We start from the raw sequence: 21,922 nt of genomic DNA, 5'->3' as shown, positions 1-21,922 counted from the left end.
CTCCGCTCCGCTCCGCCTGCCGCGGCGGGGCAGCGTGCGGGTGGAGGCGCCGGCATGGAGAGAGGCCTTCCCAAACCCTGCACGGCACGGCGCAGTTGCCAAAGGGGCAGTAGATTCTTTAGAGCTGCGAGGGGCGGTCTGGTAATAGCCACTGTCTCCAGGTGGTGGGGAGATGGAGATCCTATGGTATAATTGGAACGGTCCTGACCAATCTGGTAGGCACTGGCTGCATGGACGTCCTCAGACCCTTTCACGAATCGCTTTAAATTCGGCTTGAGGAAAGTTTCGGCTTATTCAGGTGCTGACAGAGGAAATGAGGGATGAGAGCAAGTCGTGATGGAGGGCAGTGCAGATGACTGTTCAGCATCTGTGGGGTGGGGATTCAGTACTCCACATGTTAGCACGGTGCACCTGTTTACCTATTTAAATCGATTCCATGGATGAGAGATTATGGCTTGCAGGAGATAGGCAGTAGTGAGGCCCTTTCCAAATCTCCTTCTTGGTTGCACTCAAGGGAAGGACTCCTGTTCCTAATAGTTGTTGCTTTGGACATCTTCCCCAGGCACTTTATTTCGTGCTTTATTTTCACAAATCTCTGTGCAATAGAAACCCTTTAATACTTCTGTCTGCAACAGACTCATCAGTGAGCTTATTCCTGTTGTTTTACATATTTAAATATGTATACAATATGTATGCATACTGTTTTACATGTTTAGGACCTTATGGTCCTAATTCTGTTGGTATTTCTATTCCTTTGTTCATTCTGCCCACTTTCAGAATCTGCTTATTCACTTGCTTTTGTGTGAACCACCTGGGAAAAGTCTTACATCTTTCCTGTAGTTTGAAATCCTGGGCTAGATTTGGTCTTCTGTCTGAGGTTCTTTCAGTCTTCAGTGGGACAGGAGGATTACTGAGCATGCATCCACTTGCCTGTCCTCTGAGAGCTGCCCTGGTCCTCTCCAAACAGCCCTGTGGTCGTCGGGGACATCAGGAACTACATTTGCTAATAATGCTCTTAAAGCAAGGGCCTCCATGTCTGCTGCTTCAAAACCATTTTGGCAGCGTGTGAAACAAGTTGGGGAGCAGCACAACAAAATGCTTTTAGTAGGTGCTGTTATTGCAGTGGTTCATAGCTCTTTGCATTTTCATTGTGCTTTTTTTTTTTTTTAATGTACTTCTCCTGGAGAAGTAATTTAAATACTAAATAGAGGATGAAACTGTTGTGATGCTCAGTGGTAAATGCCATGGCTTTAGCGCAACCAACCTTTGAGACATTTTTAAAGCCTCTGGCCCTACCCCATGTAGTAATCTCTGATAGTCATGTGTTTAATTGACACTGATGTGTCACTTTGGAGTCTGTAAATAAACTGAACTCCTCAATGTTGTTGAAAATGAAGCAAAAGCCCTAAGGTAGATGTAGTCAGAGTGCCAGAAACCCCTGGGGAGGCTTATTCTGCTGGTTTAAGCACTACTTTTGATGTAAGACTTACCTATGCTAAATATGACACATTGCTGGAGTTACACCAGCAAACGTAGTGTGGACAACATTTTTATAAGCTAAGAAAATAAATAGCATAAACCATGTTTCAATAGCACGCAGTGTCACATTTTTAAAATGAGAACTGGTCTTTGCCTCCATTACTTGATTTATTCCAGCCTTGAAAAGGGGATGTTTGTTTAACATGATTAATACACAAGAAAAACGAAAAGGATAGAAGTTCTTCATTCTGTCTCAACCAAGCTTCCTCAGGCATTTTGTGGATACTGTTAATCAAGCTGGAAAATCAAGAAGGAATTTGGCCTCTCCTGCAGCGTTCCCCTGAAGATGAAGTTAACTGTATGTCCAGAAGCAGAGATTAAGTGCTTGAGGAAAGATGAAACTTAAGAGTTCTGCAAAACAACTCTCATGTTAGGTCCCTGATCTTTTTTCCTACAATACAGTAGTTTAATGGGTTTGATATCCTGTAGCGTGAGGATTTTCTGTGGGAAGTATTTTTGCCCTGTACATACGTTATGCATGCCTCTCTCTTTCTGTGGATCTGCTTTCCTAGAACTGACTTGAGAACTTTGGTGTTGTCTTTCTGAGCTGTTTAAGTGCAATTGTCATTCGTGGATGTCTGTTCCTGATATCAAAATGTTATTGTGAGTTAATATGACTATTAATTTTCACTCCAGAAAGTTCTCCTGGTGTGAAGCAGACATTGCGTGATTGGTGCTTTTGGTTTGGGGTCAAACCATGCTAAATCCTCAGCTGATGGTGCCTGTCAGAATGAATGCATTCAGGTTTTGCATCCCAGATCCCTGTTGTTAAAGGATATAGCAGCAAGCTGCCGGACTTCAGTGTACTTTGGTTATGCTGATTTTGCATTTCCAAAATTATTTAAAATTATCTTAATGAACATTACTGTGTGACTTGCATCCTTGCCAAGTAGACCCTGGGAACTTTCTATGAAGGAACTTGGCCATTTGTAAACTTTAATTTTTGCATTTGTTTTTTATTAGGCAATGCACAACTTTGGTTTGAAGACAAATGTAATTTTTAGGTTTCTGAGCTGTAATAAGCTTGCTAAATGTTCTTTTGCTTGTGTCTCATCGATAGAACTATTTTGGAAATGCAGTGAGAATACAGTTTGGCTTGGGCCTCCACAATGCTTTTGATTACATAAAAACTCTGCTTAAATTGACAGGAAACAGGATTTTATATTTGGCTTTTCTTCAGTTGTTATTCTCAAGAGAATAAAGTTGAGATCATGGTTAAAGAAAACAGCTGTTGCGGAAAATCTGTATTAGAATGAATATGTTTTTTCCAGAGTTAAATAAATGTAATTTAGATCGTTAACATCCATTTTGGGAGGACAGAATGTTGTAGCTGGGTTGTTCAAGAAGATTAATTTTTCAATTAGAACTGGTAGCTATTAAAGCTTATGAAACTATTTTTGCAGGTCTGTTAAATCTTGAGTGATGTTCTTAACAGTGTTCTGCTCTTGGAAATTGTATCATGATGTAAATAGAAGATGCACTGCAAGTTAGATTGTCAGGTTTTCATGTTATACTCAGACCTCTAATTCTGATGGTTCCTAATTCCTAAGGAAAAAAAAACGGGTAAAAACAGTGCAGCTGTATTTATAAGGTTGACCTCGGCCCATCTTATGACTTCAGTGACTCATAGCTTTTGGGGAAAGGAGGGAAGTCCCTGTGCACTCTGGGACTGCCTGCCTTTGGCACTGCCTGTTCGCCCCTGCAGCTTGAGAAGGGGGCTTGCAGTCCTGTCCCCGTGGTCTGCTCTTTTCATTACAAGGGGAGAAGGGTGGTCCTGTCACCCTTGTGCAGCCTCTGAGGTCACAGGAGCATTACAGCACATATGTGTACTGTGGTGTACCGCAGTGCTGTGGGATGATGCCGGTGGTGTTCCTGTCTCCACTCCACCCAGTGCTCCCCAAAACACATCTCTTGTTCTGCAAATGGTCTTCTTGGGTGACAGGGGTTTGTTCAGTGTGTTTGACCTGAACACATAGCTGCTGGTGTTTCTACACCCCTGCCACTGCTAGTATTAATCATGATAGAAGATGAAACTAGCTGTCTGAACTCAGATGTAGAACATTGTGGTGTACTTCACTGAAATATGTTAGAAAAAACAGCATGGTGAAGGACTATTTTCCCAGTTTGCAGAAGCATGGAGGTTTTGCTTTAAATAAATGGTTTCCTGAATAATTGAATTAGCAAAGCCAGATTTCCTGCATCTTTGTCCACTGAGGTGTGTATCTCATGTTGGTTCCCTTTCTAAAAGAATACTGAAGTTGTGTTGCAGCCTTTTCCTTGCTCAGGGTTGAGAGATATTTATTTTCTCTGCTAAAACTTTTGCCTGTTTTCAAGGAAACTATGATAGCTTGTCATTGAAGTCCCATCTGCCTGCCATAGCTGGATAAAATTTACTGCTGGATTCAAAAGTGATCAGAAAAGGAGGAGAAAGTGGCCAAAAGACAGGGAGTTCCTTTAAGTGTTGTATCACTTGACATTGCATCTCTAGGTTGGAATCCTTTCTCTGTTACTGTGTAAGAGGCAGAAGATAGTCTTCCTCATTCCTGCTTAATTTCCAATTGCTGCCTACATTTTTAGACTTTTTGTCTTGCACCCCAAGAGTTGGTTATATTGTGGTTTTAAAAAAAATGCCTTAAACACCCATAGCTCCACAGCTGTGGAGTGAAGGCAGTGTAAGAGCAGAGCTTTCACTTTTAAGGGCAAGGGAGTACTTTCCTGCAGAAGGATCTAAATATTACTGCTGCTTTTATTTTAGTTTTTGGAGGTGTGGATATTCCAGGATATGTTTTTCCCATTACTGGGACTTCCATTGCAATGGGTGCACTCACAGTTAGATGTGGGTACAAGACATTTCAGGGGAGCAATTAGATGAAAGCCTGAGCTAGGACTGTGGCACAAGCTGAAAGTCTTGTTAGAGCCAGTGACTGCTGTCATCCCAAACACATGCTGAGGCTGGTGTTCTCAAGTTAGCCGTGTGAAGATGCTTGAACCTTAGGTTGCTTCCAGTGTCCTTCTCAAGGATGCCAGTCAACAGTGCTTTCATTTCTTTCTCGACTGTGCAGGCCCTAATATGTTTTGGGATGTTAAATGCCTAGCCTCCAAGATATTTAGGCTGTGATTGACCATTCTGCCAGTGGGATTTGATCCACTGCCTTGTTTAGGTCAACTGGGCAATAAGGTTCAGCATCAGCATGTGCTGCAGTGTGAGGCAGTGAGGGACTCAGCCAGCCAGAGCTGGGGGGCTGCAGTGTGTGCCTGTGATGGTGTGTGGAGGGAAGATGGCTCTGTGCCTGTTTTGAAGGGAGTCCTGCACACCTAGTGATCTCATCATCATTTTAATTAGTGGTAGCTATGCTGGAACTAACGTTTGCAGTTTAGTAATTGGATCTTCCAGCAATTAAAGAAGGTGTGTGCTCAAGTGTTTAAACATATAAACGTTAACACTCTGAAAACATAAAGTTTTGCTCTTCCTTCTGTCCAGCAGCGCTGATCCACAATGTGGCAACCTGTAGTCTCTGGTACAGAGTTTTAACAGGAACTGTTCTTAATATTTTCTGAAAAGATCTGTAGTGTGGGTTTTTCTCTTGGCTTATAATAGTCACTAGCAAAACAGTGGTTCAGGAATATTTCCTGTATCAGGAAGATATAGGCATTGTATTTAAAAATGCTCGTCAAGAAGCAATGTCAGGACATGAGCTGGCTCCACTTTGAACGTGCTAGTCTAGAAAAATGTGTGACTGTTGTGACATTGATCTAAACTGGAGCATCTTTAACAATTCTTTGAACAAGTTATTTTTCTAAATATGAAGGGATGAAAAAGAGTTAAGGCTTTGTACCAATTTATTGGCTTTTGTCACTCTGTACAAAAAGTGCTAATACCTTTTCTTTCTACTTCCCACCCTAAAGTCCTCCTGGACTCACTACTGAAACCATCTTTTAAAGACATAATGTGTTGAGGAACAGCTCAAAGCTGTCTGTTCATTCAAAGGCAAAGCAGCTGTTCCAGCTATGTTCTTTAAAGTCAATGCATATGGAAATTTCATTTTAACTTTTTCTTCATTCTAGTGGTACCTGGACTTAGGCAGTTACTTTCCTGCGTTTTGTTCTCTGTACCTGGAGATGCAGCATGTTGCACCATGTGCCATTCTGCCTCTAGAGTCCTGGTCTCAAACATCAGAGCTAACCTGGAGAAAATCTGCTCTCTGTCAGAAGGGATGGCCCCAGTTGTCAGACTTTGCCACTGCTGACTTATCTTTCATCTTCCAGTTGCTCAGTTAATATCTTCTGTGCTGTGAAGCTTGAGAAGTGGCTGCAATGTGATCTTGAACTACCTGCAGATGAGAAAACTGTGAAATATGAAATTGTAGGAAAGGACAGCTGAACCTGTCGCCCAGCAGAGGTTTCTGTCAGTGAAGAATGTGAAGGGATCAGTACAAAGAAGCTTCAGGATCAGGTCTATTTTCCTCAGTGACTTGAGAGGATATTTAAAATTGCTCCCACAAGCACACAGGCAGATGGAAGGACTGGTGGAGCAGAGACTACTGTTGAAGCTGATGTAACCCAGATGGCATGACTCCTCTGTAAATAAAATACAACTTTTTAAGTACAGCCATCTAGCTGGTTGCCCACCTTGTGCATGGAGTGCTGTGAGGCTGAGTTGCACCCCCTTTGTGGCTGTATGCTGGGGAGAGCTGTGGGGTGACTTGCTGGACTGTTGGCAGTTGAACTGCCATGATTTTGTAGGAGGGACTGGGCAAATTCCAGTTTTTTTGCAAGAAAAAAAGATCCTGAACAACTTAGGTGCTGGGAGGAGAAGTCTTACAGCCTTCAAATGAGACTGAGGATAAATGTTTTGGTTTCCTTCTTTGATGAGCAGGGAGAAAAGACCAGGCAGAATCTTCACTAGCTCTCTAAGCTAGTAAAGAAAGCCTCACCAGGAACCAGTGCCTGGGGAGCAGCAGCAGACAAATTAGAAGGTAGGGTTGTTTTTTTTTCTATTTTCAGTGTCAGATTTAACTAAGCAGAGGGAGGGCCAATCTTCCTCATACTCTGTCAAATGCAGATGGTCTATGCTAATGGAAAATAGCTGTGCTACTGAGGAGATGGGTGATGTGATACACTGTGAGGCTTAGGTCATATTAAACAATTGACTTGGTTTTTCCAAAATCATCAGGAGAAGAACAGTTGAGCAGACTTGAATTTAGACATTTTGCAGTGATGTTATTTTCTAATGCTGAGCTGACTCACCACTTAGTAACGTTTGTGCACAGAGAGCTTAACTTCAACTGTGCCAGTGCCTGGCAGTGGCTCACCCACAGTTCAACTTTCTGTGTAGCTTTCTTTCCTAGGTTGTGTCCCATGGTGGCTGAGGGCAGGAAACCCTCACCGGAAAGCATTATTCAGGCAGTGTCTGGACTGGCGTGACTTTTCTCTGAAGTCTGTTTTAATTTTGCACAGTTTGCAGTGGGAGACATGCTCCTCAAAATAGGTCATCACTTGATTAACTGGTATGTTGGTTTACAAAACCTCTTGGCTTAAGTCACAGGGTGAGTCTGAATATTAAATAAAAAGCAGTGGAAAGCCAGTTAAGTCAGACAAAGGACAAAATAAAGCCTCTTTTTTGGTGAATTTAGTTGCTTTGGAGCGACAAACAGCTGTGTAATCATGTGATCAGTTGAAGAAGCCTTTGGAAAATGCATATGAATAACAGCAGTAGGTTTTCAATGATAGTCTGAGACCAGCTCCTAACACTCAGGACACCTGGCATCAGACATGTCTTGTTTTCATGAACCAGTGCACTAACAAAATGCTTCTAGACACTCTTTTCTGAAACCATAAGTCAAGCAAGGGCAGGTGTGTAGCCACTTCAGGATCTTTTTCACACAGGGCTGGCTGCTTTGCCTGTCCAGCTTGCTCGGATGCTGCCTGTAGCTGTGAGAGTAGATGTTTGGGTGTTTTTGATAGACACTGCTGTTAACAGCTCAGTGACTGCATTATCTGCAAATCTTATGGCCCAGATAATGCTGATAGTCAAGTAATCAAGCAGTGCCTGAAAAACTAAGCTGCTCTAGGCCCCCATGAAAAGAAGCTTCAGCAAGGCACATTCCTGTGCTCGGTGGACAGGCTGGAAGGCATGCAGTCTCCCCGGACGCTCTGGCCTGGCTGTCAGTTAGGAGGCAAGAAGTGAAAAGCTGCTAAGTCTTCATTTCATTGAAGTATGCAGATTTTTTTTTTCCCATTGTGCTCTTATCCCCTTTGATTTTTACCATTTCTGCTGAAATCTCCCAAAAGGAAGTGCTTTGTTGTGATAAGCTTGATACTTGCCTATGGTTTGTATAATTTAAAAATACCATAGGCTATTTTGGGCAGTGATCCTGAAACTCTTCACTTTAATGACTACACAAAGTATTTTGTAAAACCTTCATGATCTTTTTGGAAACGTATGTGGAAAATACATTCTAAAATCTCACTGTCTCTATAAAAGCAGCAGGCAAGATAGATTCACTTACTTCTCAGTCTTGTGTGTAAACAGTTACATGTGCTTAACATTACCCTCATAACCTCATTCCACTGATTTATCAGATTGGATCACAGCTTGCAAAAATCAAGACTTGAGTGTGTGGCAGATGTTAAGTGTGTGTTGGTGGAGTATTTATTGTAGGAAACTGACGGTTTGTGCACAAGTTGGTAAGCCTGCTTTTACCCTGTTTTGTTAACCTAACTCTTTTTAACCATAGGTGCTCCCCAGGCTGTTGTAAGATGGGACTGTGCAATATGTCCGGGCCTGCCTGGACTGGGAAAAGTAGTTTGCATGAACTAGGACTGTTACGTGTCTGTTTACTTCTGCTCTTTGCTGGGTGGATGTCAAAATTACTGTTCCTTGCATTGGCAGGCACCTACAGCACTCACATGGAATGAGGTGGTAGGAAAACGCCACTGGAAACATCTGTTCAGGGAGGGGAGAAGGCGTGTATGACAGCTGCAAGACATTCACCTCTGCCTTCCCCTCCTGCCCCTGCACTGTGCCCTCCTGTGAAATGGTAGAACTGTCGCTGCTGTTGCATAATAAATCAACAGCTGAGAAGGATTGATACGTAATTCGCATACCTTGGGTTTTATTTTAAAGCCACTAGGCTGCTGTATTTGGTCACCCCTAGCAGAAGAAAGAACTGTCAGGGCTCATGAGGTGCTGGAGCAGGGGTGGGAGTGAGTGAGTGAGTGAGTGGCTGGCAGAGGAGTCGGATTAGTCTGAGTTGGAAGGATCATTGAGTCCAATTCTTATGTGAATGGCTTGTGTGGGGATCATACCCACAACTCTGGCATCATTAGGAGAAAGGCTGGGGGGAGCCAGGCGTTGTTAAGCCAGCCTGGCTACCAGAAGAAATGTATGTGGAACGTGCTTTGGATATATTTTAACAGAAAAATTTCCCACACAGGTTTCTGCAGCTGCTGTTGTGAAACCAGTCAAGTCAGCCATCATGCAGACAGTTCAAATCCTGGTGCAGTCTGTTTTCAAATATATTAGGTTTTGGGATTTTGGGGTCTCAGGAAAGTTGGCGCTGTACTCTCTGTGAGCTCTGAACGAGTAGCACCGATCAGAGCAGGCAGTTGGTCTGTGCTGTGGTGTCATGGTGGGTTAGTGTGAGGGAGCTGGCTGATGGTGAGTGTTTGTGGAAAGCACAAATGTTTGCCTAGTGTTTGCAATTATTGTCAGACTGTGGTGTTCAGCCGGTGAGGAGATGTAAAGCTAGAGAGAGAGCTGGGCTGGCTGTGCTTACTGCCTGACTTGTGGGAGGCTTTGGATGAGAAGGACTTGTAGCCAGAACATGGTGCAGGATGAAAAAGGGCAGAGAAGCAGGGCTTTTAGGTGCCACCGTTCTGGGCTCTTGGAGAACCTGGGCTTGAGAGGATCATGAGACTGAAGGAGCTCTGTACGTACAGACCTGGATTTTCAAGGCCTGCCTGCTGGCAGTGGTCACAAGCCTTCATTGTTTTCTGTGTTGTCTCAAAAACTACACAGTACCTTCCTCCTGCAGAACCACATACTTTGGAGGAGCTTTTGGTCAACGGTAAGCTAAATCTGAAAAAGTTTTTTGCTATTACTTCACTTTTTTCACAGTCTGTTTTTTATAGCATGACAAAAACTTGTTGCTGGCATGTGGTGGGTTTTGAGCTCCTGGAGTCACTGCAGTCAAAAGGCAAAGGAGAAGTGAGGTGGACCAAGCCTGCAGTAAACCATGTGGCATCAGAATATCTGTGTGGCTTTGCTGCATGTTGACCAAAACTTTTTAACAGAGAACTCTTTGTATATGTGGGCTTTGAAGTCTGTCACCCAAAGATAATATCTTTGAAACCTCTTGGGTCAGTAGGTTGTGGCCAACATTCACTCTTTGGGACAGAGGCTGTTCTCATTTATTTTTGAATAACACCTATTTCATCGTGGCTTACTCTGGAATGTTAGTGGTACAGTTTAAAAAAGAAAAGGGAAAAAAAAACCTCACAAAAACCCCCCAAAACACCAAATTTGGGACTGTGGCTGAATAATCTAACCAACTTTCTATGGTTTCCATGGCTATTCAGAGTGCTTAAAGAGCTGCATCTGGAAAAAGATGAAAATACTGGTATTTTTCACAAATATTTGCTATTTATAGGGCATGTGCTCAGTATTAGAAACTATCATTAAAGCCTAAGTAATGTGGAAAAGTACACAAATGAATTATATATTCTATTTAAGTATTTGTTGCTTTAAGTAGCAGCTCCAGGGACCCAGGAGTAGAATAACAGACGTTGCTGGATGTAGATGAGATTTTACTGGCAGAGCTCTCTAGCACCTGGTGTAGGAAAATGTTTTTCTCCTTACAAATGCCAAAGCTGCATACCTTTTTACTTCTATATTGTAGTTGTTAATGTTATGCTAAGGCCAGCAGTGGAAGTTCATTGTGGATTCTTCGGATTGGGCTGATACCAAATTCTTTCAGGTTAAAAGAACCTTTGGTCTTAATTTTTTATTCTTCTGGTTATAATTCAGAAGTGGGTGAATTATACTTTTCTGGTATGTGTTTGTTTTGAAATGTTGTTATTTCATTTGTTTGCTGAATCAGTAACTTGCCATAGCTTCCTTATATCCTGAACTTGGTAATGCAATTTCACTACCTATAAAAAATGGAATTGCCATTCAACCACTACTGCCTTCTATTTTGAAAGTATACGTGCATGATGTGCTTTTGCATATGGTATTTTTAATTTCCAGCTTTGGTGCCAGCATGACCCTGTTCTGTTTATTCCCCATAGCTGGAGCTCTGGGTTTTGGGGAGCATTTCTGTTTTGCAGCAGCAGCAGTTTTAGCAGCTGCGTGCGTTGAGGCCCCATCTCCTCTGGCATGAGATCCAGCGGTGAGGGGAGAGAAGAGCAGCATGGGAGCTGGGTTGGACTGTCCCCATTTTATGTCTTCTGCAGCTGAAGAGCTGTTGCTGAGCAAGGAAAGGGCCAGTCTGCCACCCCCTTCTTGGGGGCTGAAGACAGGAAGCATGAGCTTGAGTGTTGTAGAGATAGTCATGGCAAGGAAATGATAAACTGTGAGTCTTTCCAAGAGACTTCTTCAAAATGATTTGGGGCTCTTTGAGCAAGCCATCTGGTTGTGAGACTCTGTGGAATTAGATGTATATGTCTGCAAACACATATGAAATCCCCTCTACTTTATCAGACAAGTCATTGATGCTGGAAGAGGAAGTGTCCTGGGAAGAAAATAGTGCATGATGGTTGGGCACCTGAAGGCACACACAACCAGTGGACTTTGTCTGGATGACTGAAATGTGGCACTTGTGCATTTTCAGTGCCTTGGCAAGCATCCACCTTGTACAACTGTTTGCTGAAAGCAGAAGGGCCTCTGGATGTTCCCGTGGCCCCTCCAAAAGCTGAGGAAACACTGACAAAAAGCAGCCTTGGTGTGCTTGAGCATCAGGCTCTGGTGGCACACCATACCTAGCCTCAGGGAGCCCTGGAAAGTGGGAGTACAGGGGGATGAGGTTATTCTGGGTTGGCAGCAGTGAGACCTGGGAGGGTGGCTCCCTGTTCCTGGCTGCCTGCTGATGTCCAAAAATCCCTCCTGTGGTCATGGCTGGTGGGTTAAGCACAGGAACCATATGGAGCTGCTGCTTATTGCAAGGAGGGTCTGGCCAAGGACAGTGCTGCCTTATGTATATGAATAAGGCTCACTTTTCTATTTTATATACACCTTTTCTAAAAGTAGAAGGCAGGGAAGGTGAATCCAATTTCTTTGAAAGTCAGTGATACTGTTGACAGCAAGAAAATGATGAACATCAATTGAGATCCCTTTCAGGATTTATTCAGTACTTTTTTCCTTATTGAATAATGTAATTACATGCTTTTCGCTATGCTTCATGGTTTTTATCTTGGTGGGCCCTCAGTTGTGGGTAGAAAAAAACTAAAATACACAAGAAAATCTGTCTCTCATCCTTAGCAAATGTGGGAAAGCTAGAAACTGATGTGCTTAGAACTAGTGAGTTTTGATAAACAAGACAGTCTGCTTCCACTTAAAGTTGCTCAGCTGGAAGGAGAGGACTTGAGAAATTCTGAAGTTTTTCAGGACGCTCCCAACTTCCCTGTCTGACTTTTGCAATAGAAACCTTAAGGTGGAGGGTTTTGGTGAGTTTTTGACTTGTGGTTTTTTGTGTTTCTTTCCAGTTGGCCTGCTGCTGCGGTACTGCTGCTTGTTCCTTGTGCTGCAAATGCTGCCCCAAGATAAAACAGTCAACCAGCACCCGCTTCATGTACGCGCTTTACTTCATCCTTGTGACCATCATCTGCTGTGTCATGATGTCAACAACAGTAGCTAACGAAATGAAAACTCACGTAAGTAACAGAAATGTAGTCACTGCTTCCCCTGGAAGAAAATGGGGCTCCTTCCACAGTTCTTTGTGTATAAGAGTGCTCCCTCAGAAGAGGTGGTCAGTTTCCTCCACCCGTCCTCTCCCAGACCCAGATGGGATGATTTTCCATGCTCAGTCTCTTGATTTTTCCATGCTTAGCCTCTTCCTGTCACCCATTGAGTATGTTTCACAACAGGAAGAGCCAAGGCCTAGCATCCTTCCTCTCTGGTGCAGAAATCCGCTGCAGTGAACCCACCCCAGGTTTGCTGTGCAGGCAGTGTCACAAGAGGGAGAAGTATTAGGGAACTTGTTTTAGTAGAACAAATCAGTTCAGTCTAACCCTGATTTTGACTCTGGTAGCTTGTTTAGCAGCAGAAGCAGCAAATTAGAAAATAACTCTTCAAATGTTGCAATATTAATTCTGCCTTCCTGGTGTGAGGGACTACTGCAAAGCACAATGCTGCAGAGCCTTTACAAGGGGTTTTCTTCAGTGTGTGTTGAATCATTGTGTTCACATGGCCTCTAACCACAGCAAATATTGTTCATCTCTAATTGTCTTTTTAATTAAAGGGCTTCAAAAGCATGAAAGGAGCTGTGGCTAAAGCTAGATTTTAAAACTCAAGTTTCTTTCAGAGTCTTAATATAACTTTCCTAAGCTTAATGCTCACCAGCCTGCTTGTGCTTGCACACTGGTCCTGTTGTACCACATATTTGGTTTGGTTTCATAAGCCACCCAAGTAGCACAAATCCTCTCTCTCACCCGCTACAAACTACAGTAATAAAAGTCTGCTTTTAAGTAGAGAGAACAAGGGCTGCATTGCTTAATTCTTCGAAATGAAGGTTCTGCACCAAATGCATCATTGGGCCCACTTTGGGGTTGTGTATGTTCTTGTCCTGGACGTTCAGAAGCCTTCCCACACTGTGGGCATCTAGTTGTTTTGTGCTCCTCTCCCAAGAGAGTGCTGTGGTTGCATAGTGAGGGCTCCTTGCTTGTTGAACCAGTTTGCTGAACAAGCTGATGCCCTGGTTGCATTCTGCACTTGACTTTTGATCATCTCTGAAGCACTTCCCTCCACAGCATGCCAGATGCAGAAGCTGGTGGCAGCTCCTCCTTCCTGCAACACAGATGAACCAGCAGGTTTATAGCAGGCTGATCTGAGGGCTTCTGTGCTCTGCTGCCCGTGACCTTTCTTTCTTCCAATTGTACCCTCTTTGTATCTTCTGTCTTAATTTTCTTTTATTTAGTAGCACCTTGCATGAGTTACCCCAGTACCACCTTCATACCCTGGGCCACCAGAAATTGATGACCACCCTGTAGGAGCACCCAGTACTCACATGATGCTTGGTTGTCAGCTGTGACTTAAAAACTGTTCAACATGTGTGTGCTGAAATTGCTTGCCAGGAATTACTTTGACTTACTGGGTGCTTAGCTTGGCAATAAAGTGAATAACCCAAGGAACTTAAGCGTGTGGGAGACAAATTATGCGCTCATATCCAAATTTCATAAAGTTATTTTCCATCAGTAGTGTGGTTTTAATGCAGCTTGTATCCCTAACAAAAAATACTCTTTATCCAACAGAAAAGTGATTCAAGAAGCCTTCAACAACGTGCTTTTCAGTATTGCCAAATTTCTTTTCCAGTTCATAGTCTTGAAAGCTCAGTGTGGGAAGAAATGGCACAAAGAGTAGCTGTTAGTGTGAAGTGGAAAGATAATCACTCTCTTAGTTTAGAGCATTTGATGTCTTTGAATGGGAAATAGACCATCTGAAAGTAGGCTTTCTTTATCTGCTCTCTAATTTAATAATTATGTTCAGAGCTGTTAAAATTTCAAAGACCATTGAAGCTAATTCAGCACAGTTGTAATAGAGTGCACCTTGAAAATATTTATTCAGACTAACCAGTAGCAGCTTTTCAACGGTGAACTGTGTTTTGGAAGTGCTGTGCACTTACTGATTTCTTTGCTTTTGGCTGGGTCATTGAACTCTCCTATCTCCTGAAGCCAGACTGCAAGCAAATACTTTGCATGATGTTTTTGGGATCTCACTCCCTGTTTTTCAGAGAGAAGTCAGATTTTTGATTAATCTTAATTAGAATTTTTTAAAAAAATGTTAGGGAGAGAATTTCAAATTGTAGTGCAAATCTTGGCAAAGAATCATGTGCCTATTTTGTCAGTGAGAGGTGTTTCTTTTCCCTTTAGTTGTTTCGCTATGAATTCCCAAATCTACAGTAGTAGTTCTCTGGGGAAAGAAGCAAGGGACAATGGAGGAACAGGGAGGAAGCTGATGGTTATGTCCAGGAAAGTATTTTGGATAGGAGGATGTAAAATAGGTTTTGCAGGAGCAAAAACATCAAGGCAAAAAGTGGGGTAATCTTCAGTCAAGACATGTGAGCCTGGTGATGGGAGAAGAAATACAGAAAAGACCAATATGGAGTAACACAAAATGCTTTAGAGACTTGACTCTGTTCCAAAATGAAGCAAAGCAGGACCCAACTTGAAGTGCTTCTGTACCTTCTATACCTACTATTCTGTTTTTCCTGTTATGCTGTTTTTCTAAAAAAGGAGATACAGCTCTTCTCACGTGTTCTGTTGAAGCAAAACATTGTATTTCACAGGCTTTGAAAGGGTAATTGAAAGAAGAAAAGGGAAAGAATTGTTTTGGTTCTCTCAAAACAATGTTTTGATTTTTTTTTAAATTACGTTTTTAATGTACAAGCTCTTTCAAAACTAATGGTTTCAGTCTGAAAGTATTCCTGTCCTACTTAAATAATGAAAAGGAAAATAAGAAAGATGTTTTCAGGAAAACAAACATCAGTAAAACTCAGTTCAGTTGTGTGAAAACATTTTGGTACTAGGTGGTCAGTCACATGTTCTGGCAAAACTTACCTTCAGGCTTATTTCCCCAGCTAGGTTTATATCTTAGCCCTTAACTGCATTATTGTATGTTATACCCCAAATATGCTACCAAACACAAGAATTCTGAGTGCAGGTGCCCATTGTATATTTCTGATAAAAATTTAGCCATAGATTCAAGATTACATTTGTTCTGGTCTAATTTTTTCTTCTTTATTTATTCCATTTGTCAGATGCCCAGGACAGGTGATTTTACCTGGGGTTCTTTGCTCTTGCTTTCCCACCTGCACAGATTTTCTTTCATGCTTTCTCTGTTTCCTTGACAAAGTTTGCCTGCCATATTCTCCCTCCTTGGATGAGGACATCCAGATGAAAGCAGGTGCCTTCAGGCCTGTTTCTACCCACTTCTTTCTTCCTGAGGCCATCTGATGCTCAGTGCCGTGCTGCTGCACTCACACGTCTGGGTGCTGACAGACCCTGTCCGGCCGGGGCTGGTGCAGCATGGCCGTGTTTGATTCTAGCACTGAGCAGGTTCTGTGTGCCTGCAGCTTGCAGTGAGAGCAGAGCAAGTCTGGGGCACCCTGTTTCTGTAGATGCTGCTCAAAGTTGTTGATCATCTCTGAGGGCTTCAGTGCATGCAGGAAAATTGCCAGCTTTGCTGTGATAACACCATTGCTTGCGCAGCAGCTGAGGCGTTTGTGTTATTGGAGCGGATACCGAGTTTCTGCAACAAGAATCCTTTGTCCTCTAGGCGGAGGCCAAAGAATTTAGCTTCTGCTGCTCTTAAAGGTATAAAAGTAGCTATTTCCCTGTATCTTGGCAAGTAACTGATCTGTGACTTAACAGCTGTCAAAAATATCCAGCAAATGGAAAGCATGGTAAATCACATAGGGTGGGCAGGCTTCTCAGTAGCTGAATATATTTCGGAGATGCAGACTGAAAAAAAACATCAACCTTTTTTGTCTTTCAGTGAAGTCACATAAGCCTTGATCAGTTGTTCCCAGCAGTAGACCATCCTTTCACAAACACATGCCCTTTTAATTACATCAGTCCTATTGTCCCCAGCATTGTGTTTGTGTTTGTTATCTGTTGGGGTCTCCAAGAGTTTGATTTTATTCTTGTTTTGTTCCTTCAGGACCACGGGTCTCCTAAAAGGGCATTCAGTCCCACAGGACTGTTCCTGTGGCCATCACTTTTTACTGCATAGTGTGGTGAATACTACATGGTTGCTGAGCTCTTTGTTGCTTGTGTAGGGCTAACTGGGCTGTTGTTCTTGTGAATCCATCTATTTTCTCTCAGCCAGACTTGTAATGAAGTTAATACTTACAGGAGGAAAGAACATATGGGGTGAAAAATCCCGTCAAGATCTATGTAGAAACCTATGCAATTAAAGAAGGTGCCTATGATTACCCAGACATCTGTTTTTAATTAGGTAGTCAGTCAATCAAGTTTTATGGTATTTTTGTTTTGTTTTGTTTTGTTTTGGAAGTTTTGTAAGTAAAGAGAACAGATCTTGTAGAAATCTGTCTCCTTGGTGAGTACTGTCATCTATATCAAACAAGTAATTTTCCCAGAAATATTTTTAGTTCAATATTGTGCTGCTTTCTGACCTCTCCTGATTGATGGTTATTATAAGCAAAGAACAGGAATGCATTAATTGATAGCTCAGTGGCTTTCTCTGGCATCACTGTGGCCCCTTGGCTTGCCCTGGCATCTCTGTGGTTGTTGATAGTTCTTGTAATTATTCCAGTCAATCCATTTGCTCATTTTGAATGCTGGCATGTTTGCCCAGTCTGACATTTCATTGCCTTTCAGAACCTGGGAAAAGTGTTGCTGATGCTCCTGACCGTTTCTCAGGAGCTTTCCAAAAAGTCTTGGATGCGAATTAGCCACAGCTACTCATTTAATGTCCAGCTTCTTTACGCAGTAGCCGTTCATCTCTGACTTACTGCTGAAGGAGCAGCTTGGAGTGGCCCAGCTTGAATCCATTCTTGTAACACCACACAGACCAATTTTCATCTCGTCAGCTAGCTCTAGCCCACCTAGGATCAGCTCCATATCGTGGTTAGGTTTGCTACCCTTGTTGCTGTGAGCTGCTAATAACAGCTCCTCGAGAAACTGCTGGGAGGACTGTTGAGCTCCTGACTGGTTTGGATTCATAGAACATGGATGGAAGTTACCTACATTCCTGAGAGAGACAGGCTTTCAGAGCCTGGTGGCTGGAAGCTGGCAGTTCACTTGTTTATCCCTTGTTTCCTGCATCTCAGAGGGCTTTCTACCCGGCTGGGAATGCTGCCTGATGGCTGGCATCCAGGCCCTGTTCTTTCATTGTCATGGCTTTGTGTACTGACCTGCTTGCTGAATGAAGGTGTTTCCTTTGCCACAGCTATCGATTTGTGCATGTTGTGTCTTGCCACATGTTGTCTTCTCTCTCCTCCAGCCACCTGTACAGGTACCAGCAGTCAGTTCCAGAGAGTTTCATCAGGTTGTTCAGCTGGTCTTTCCAGCCTCAGCTGAAGGCTGTAAACATACAGAGAGGCCCTTTTTTCTTTGAGATGGACAGTGGTTTTCTAATTAAATTCCTGTGTTTCTGTGCAGCTGAATGGCTCCCTGGCTGTGAGGGGCAGATGTCTGCACAGAGGTGCCTCACAGCACCGGGTCCTGGCCACACAGACCTGCTTGTTTTTGAACACCCAGCATCCTGTTCATGTGGTGAAACAGAAGCAAAAATGTGCAGCTGTTTGCTTTCCTCTCGGAGGGGAAAGCCTCAAAGGCAAATATTTAATGAGTCGAGAGAGGCAGGAATATTCCACCTTTCTGTTAATTTAAAAAAAAATCAGGTCAAATGGCGCAACGCCCTTTCAGAAGCTGTGATGGAGAGCAGGCTGGTTGCTGTCCATGTGATACTTGGGTGTGCTTCACTCTGCATTTCTACCTGGGGCAGCACAAGCCCCTGCTATGTCCTGCTATGTCTCATGTAAACTGAATTACTGAAGCAATCGCAGTCTTTTGCTGTAAAGCATAGGAAGAAGGGAGAAAGTCCCCTGGGTGAGGGAATAAACACTAATGGGCAGGGATAGTATGAGCCAACAGAGCTGAAGGAAGGTGGACTTGTACCACAAAGGATCTGTAGGGAGTTGAGTGAAGGGTCTGGAAGACTTTAGTCCCTGATGTTTTAGACATTTTTATGCCCTCTGAACCCTGAAATCCAGGCTGAAGGAGTGTCAAAAGTGAAAGGTATTAAATGAAGCCAGTTAAAAGTCAGTGGTGCACAGACATGCTTGGTTATGTGTGCCTCATCCCCTTTCTAACAGCCTATAATGTGTTCTGCTTTTCAGATTCCTTTCTACAAGCAGATGTGCAAGGGTATTCAGGCGGGAGAGATGTGTGAGAAGTTGGTGGGATACTCTGCAGTGTACAAAGTCTGTTTTGGAATGGCCTGTTTCTTCTTTTTGTTCTTCCTGTTCACCATCAAAATTGACAGCAGCAAAAGCTGCCGAGCATACATTCATAATGGGTGAGCTTTTTGTTTGATTGCTTAATTTTTACATCTCTTTACAAGTTTGTGCCACCAGCTTTCCACTTGTGTGTAGTACTCGGCAGAGGAAAACCCCCAAACAACTAACCGAAAGAAAAAACTTTACTTCTCTCCTATTGTCAGAAAAAATGCAGTCAAGTGAAAACTAACTAAAGAGGTAATTGGTCATCAAAGAAGGGGTTTTTTTTCCTCACTAGGCCTTAAATAGAGATTTCTTGTGGTACTCTCATTCCTGTTACAACTAGATTTTTTTTTTCTCTCATCCAGATTCTGGCTTATTAAACTCATAGTTCTGGCAGCAATGTGCTCAGGAGCCTTCTTCATTCCTGATCAGGACACTTTCCTCAATGGTATGTCCTCTTGTTTGGTTATGCAGCTTTGTTCTGTACTATCTTGTGAGTGGTTATAAATGTGAGAGGTTGATCAATATGAATATTGCCTTTTTTCTTCCAGTAAAAGCTTTACAGGCCAGGTGCAAAAAGGATATTTGGAGCTGTTTGGGGAGGATAGTGTGTGCACAGACTATGTGGTCTTTGTGTGAATGTGCAGGAATCACCATGTTTTTTTCTGACCAAGAGCACACCAAAGGGGTAGGTAACCATACCATGGCAGTGCTGCATTGCAAATACTTTATGAAACAGGGGACTGGCATGGTGCAGACAGAATTGTTTACTCAAGAACACAGAGCTGCATTTTAGTTTGGCTTGTGGAGGTAGGTCTGGCATAGTGCAGCAGCCAGGCTGCACTGTGAAGAGGTGCCAGTGCTCCAGGAGGCACAGTAACCTGCTGGGCACTGGTGTTTGCTGCCTGGACACCTGCAGTGCCCCAAAAGAATTCGGGATGCTGTTCATTTTCAGGTTGGTATTGTACATACAGTAGGGTAAAATTAGAGTTCTTGGGCCCTGGTCTGAGTGCTCTGCTGAGGATGCCATGTCAGAAGCATTTCCAGTTTTGGAAGGCATGGTGGCACTGCGCAGGCACACTGGTACTAGCCCAGTACTGAGGTTCCAGCTGGGAGGGGAGTCTCACAGGAATCTTGTGGGCCAGGAGTAAAAATCCTAGTGATACCAAGGTGAGTTTTTTCTCTTACATTTGCAATAGGTAAATCTTATGGCTACTTGTAAGCTCTTAAGCTGTTGGGTCTGGAAAGGTGAAGAGGGTTGGGATCAGTAATGCAGAGAAGCAGTTGTGTATGCTGTCTGCTTCCAGTAAGACTTGCTTGGTTACCTTGTTCTTAACACCCATCTCCTCTAGCCAGGATGTTTAAAAGGGCAAGAGGAAGGAGTGACATGGGGAAGAGAACAGAGTGGGCAGACAGACTATAAGCACAGTACTCTGGGAAACTCAAGTAAAAACCACTACAAGTAAACCACTGACATGTCTAATTCAGCTTCTTGCTCTTAATGTGTTTGGTCCTGGCTCAGTGTGATGTCCCTTGTCCATCTCCTCTGTGAAATCATGGGATGGCTGGATGTGTTTATCCTTAGGACCCATTCACTGTTTGGATTAGAAAGATGTAGCAGTACAATGCCTTGTACTTGTGAGCAAGTGTCCCTTTTCATGGGGAAAAGTCTTCAGGAACCGATGTGATTGCGGAGAAGGAGAAACAGAATTTTTTGTGCTGATTCTCAACAGCAGCCTAATGTCATCTGGAGATGACAGCATAACAAGCTTTATTCCCCAAACTAGCTCTTGACTTTTCATTCTAAAGCTGTATTCTGCAATTGTTGCTAAACTGACCTCTAGTCAGCCCCTGAATTTGAGATTTACAGATGGTTTGTGTATAGTTTGTTTTTGGGGTTTTCTTCCCTCTCCTTTCTTTCCTTCCTTCTCTTCTTTCCTTTCAAGAAACTTACACTGTCTTTGAGTTGGTTGGTTAGTTGGTTTTGGGGTTTTTTTTTGAGGGAGGGGGTCATTCTCCCAACTGCTTATTTTTTTCTTAAAAAATAAAATATTTTGTCATGCTTTCTGTGCTCAGCAGTTTGTTAATCATGGAGGAGAGACATCATGAGCAAGCACTAGGTCTCTGTGAGCTGTAGTGTTAAATCCACTCTGGCCATGCTAACCTCATCTGTGACTGATCCATAAACATACTGTGGTAGTGGGAGATCATGAGAATGTGGTTATTTAATTATTCACTCCACTGGTGGTCTGACTTTTCCTACCCTTCCTCTCCCAAATACTCATGCCACTTTGTGCCCTGCCATACTTTTATGTACTTTTAAATAGGATAACTTCATCAATTTTTTTGTTTTGTATGTTTGAAAAACAGAATGCTTGTCAAGTGTATGCAATATATTTATAGCAAACCAGACAAAGACATTATTGCTTGCTTTCAAATAATGAGCTTATGATAGAGTAAGGAAAAAATTAAATAATCTCTAATGAAAACACGGCCCTGACTGTCCTGTTCTCCCACTTAACTTACACGTGCTTTTTTCAAAAGGAAAACACAGTGGAAGGATATGGCTGAATTTTGCTGGTGCACTTCCCTGGTCTTTTCTTCACTGAAATCAGCTGCACACCTGGAGTAATTTATAGGCTATGCACTGCAGCACATCACAAGCTGTATATACAGTTGAAAATTAAAATAGGCATCTGTATTTCCTCGGAGACTTCTGATGTTGCATATAAGAGATCTGTTGTTGACATAGCCACACATCTACCTAAATACAGGATATGTAGGTCGACAGTTAAGTAGTCAAATAACCTGTCTTAAAACCAGTCTGTGAATACCAGGTGTTCTCTGGGAGTGGCTCGGAACAGCATTTGTGAATAGATAAGCCCCACCTTTGTTTTTCTGTGCTTCTGGAATCCGGATGGGAAGAAATTACTCTTTTTAGTTCTAGGTTCCAGTACCTTGCAATTTCAGGGTTTAGATTCCTGTGAAATGCCTTCACACCACTGCCAGACTTCTGCCAGTCACAAATAAAGGTTTCAGTATTTTCTGTCTGAATGTAGTAACTCCCAGTCTCCACAAAAATTCTCTAGGTTGGGGAAACTCAGTTGCTGTCCTAACGTGATTATGTGGAGAGTGTAGCAGGTTGCAGACTGAATTCATCAGGGAGCTAATCTCAGTTAACTGAGCTGGCCTTTCATCTGAAA

General features: G+C 42.8%; 1 protein-coding gene across 3 annotated transcripts in view; it reads left to right on the top strand.

Annotated features, from left to right (window-relative positions):
• Positions 1-21,922, top strand: part of SERINC5 (serine incorporator 5) — a 69,488-nt gene that overhangs the window by 20,343 nt on the left and 27,223 nt on the right. For all 3 annotated transcript variants that reach the window (XM_085042725.1, XM_085042724.1, XM_085042726.1), the window contains exons 2-4: positions 12,244-12,411; positions 18,618-18,796; positions 19,085-19,167. In XM_085042725.1, coding sequence (XP_084898851.1) covers positions 12,244-12,411; positions 18,618-18,796; positions 19,085-19,167 — 430 coding nt within the window. The remainder of the gene's footprint in view (positions 1-12,243; positions 12,412-18,617; positions 18,797-19,084; positions 19,168-21,922) is intronic.

The sequence above is a fragment of the Lichenostomus cassidix genome, chromosome Z (assembly GCF_008360975.1).
Source record: "Lichenostomus cassidix isolate B80296 chromosome Z, HeHo_3.0, whole genome shotgun sequence".
NCBI classification, from domain to species: Eukaryota; Metazoa; Chordata; class Aves; order Passeriformes; family Meliphagidae; genus Lichenostomus; species Lichenostomus cassidix.
The sequence above is the reverse complement of the archived record's forward strand: the minus strand, read 5'-3'. Positions and strand labels throughout refer to the sequence as shown.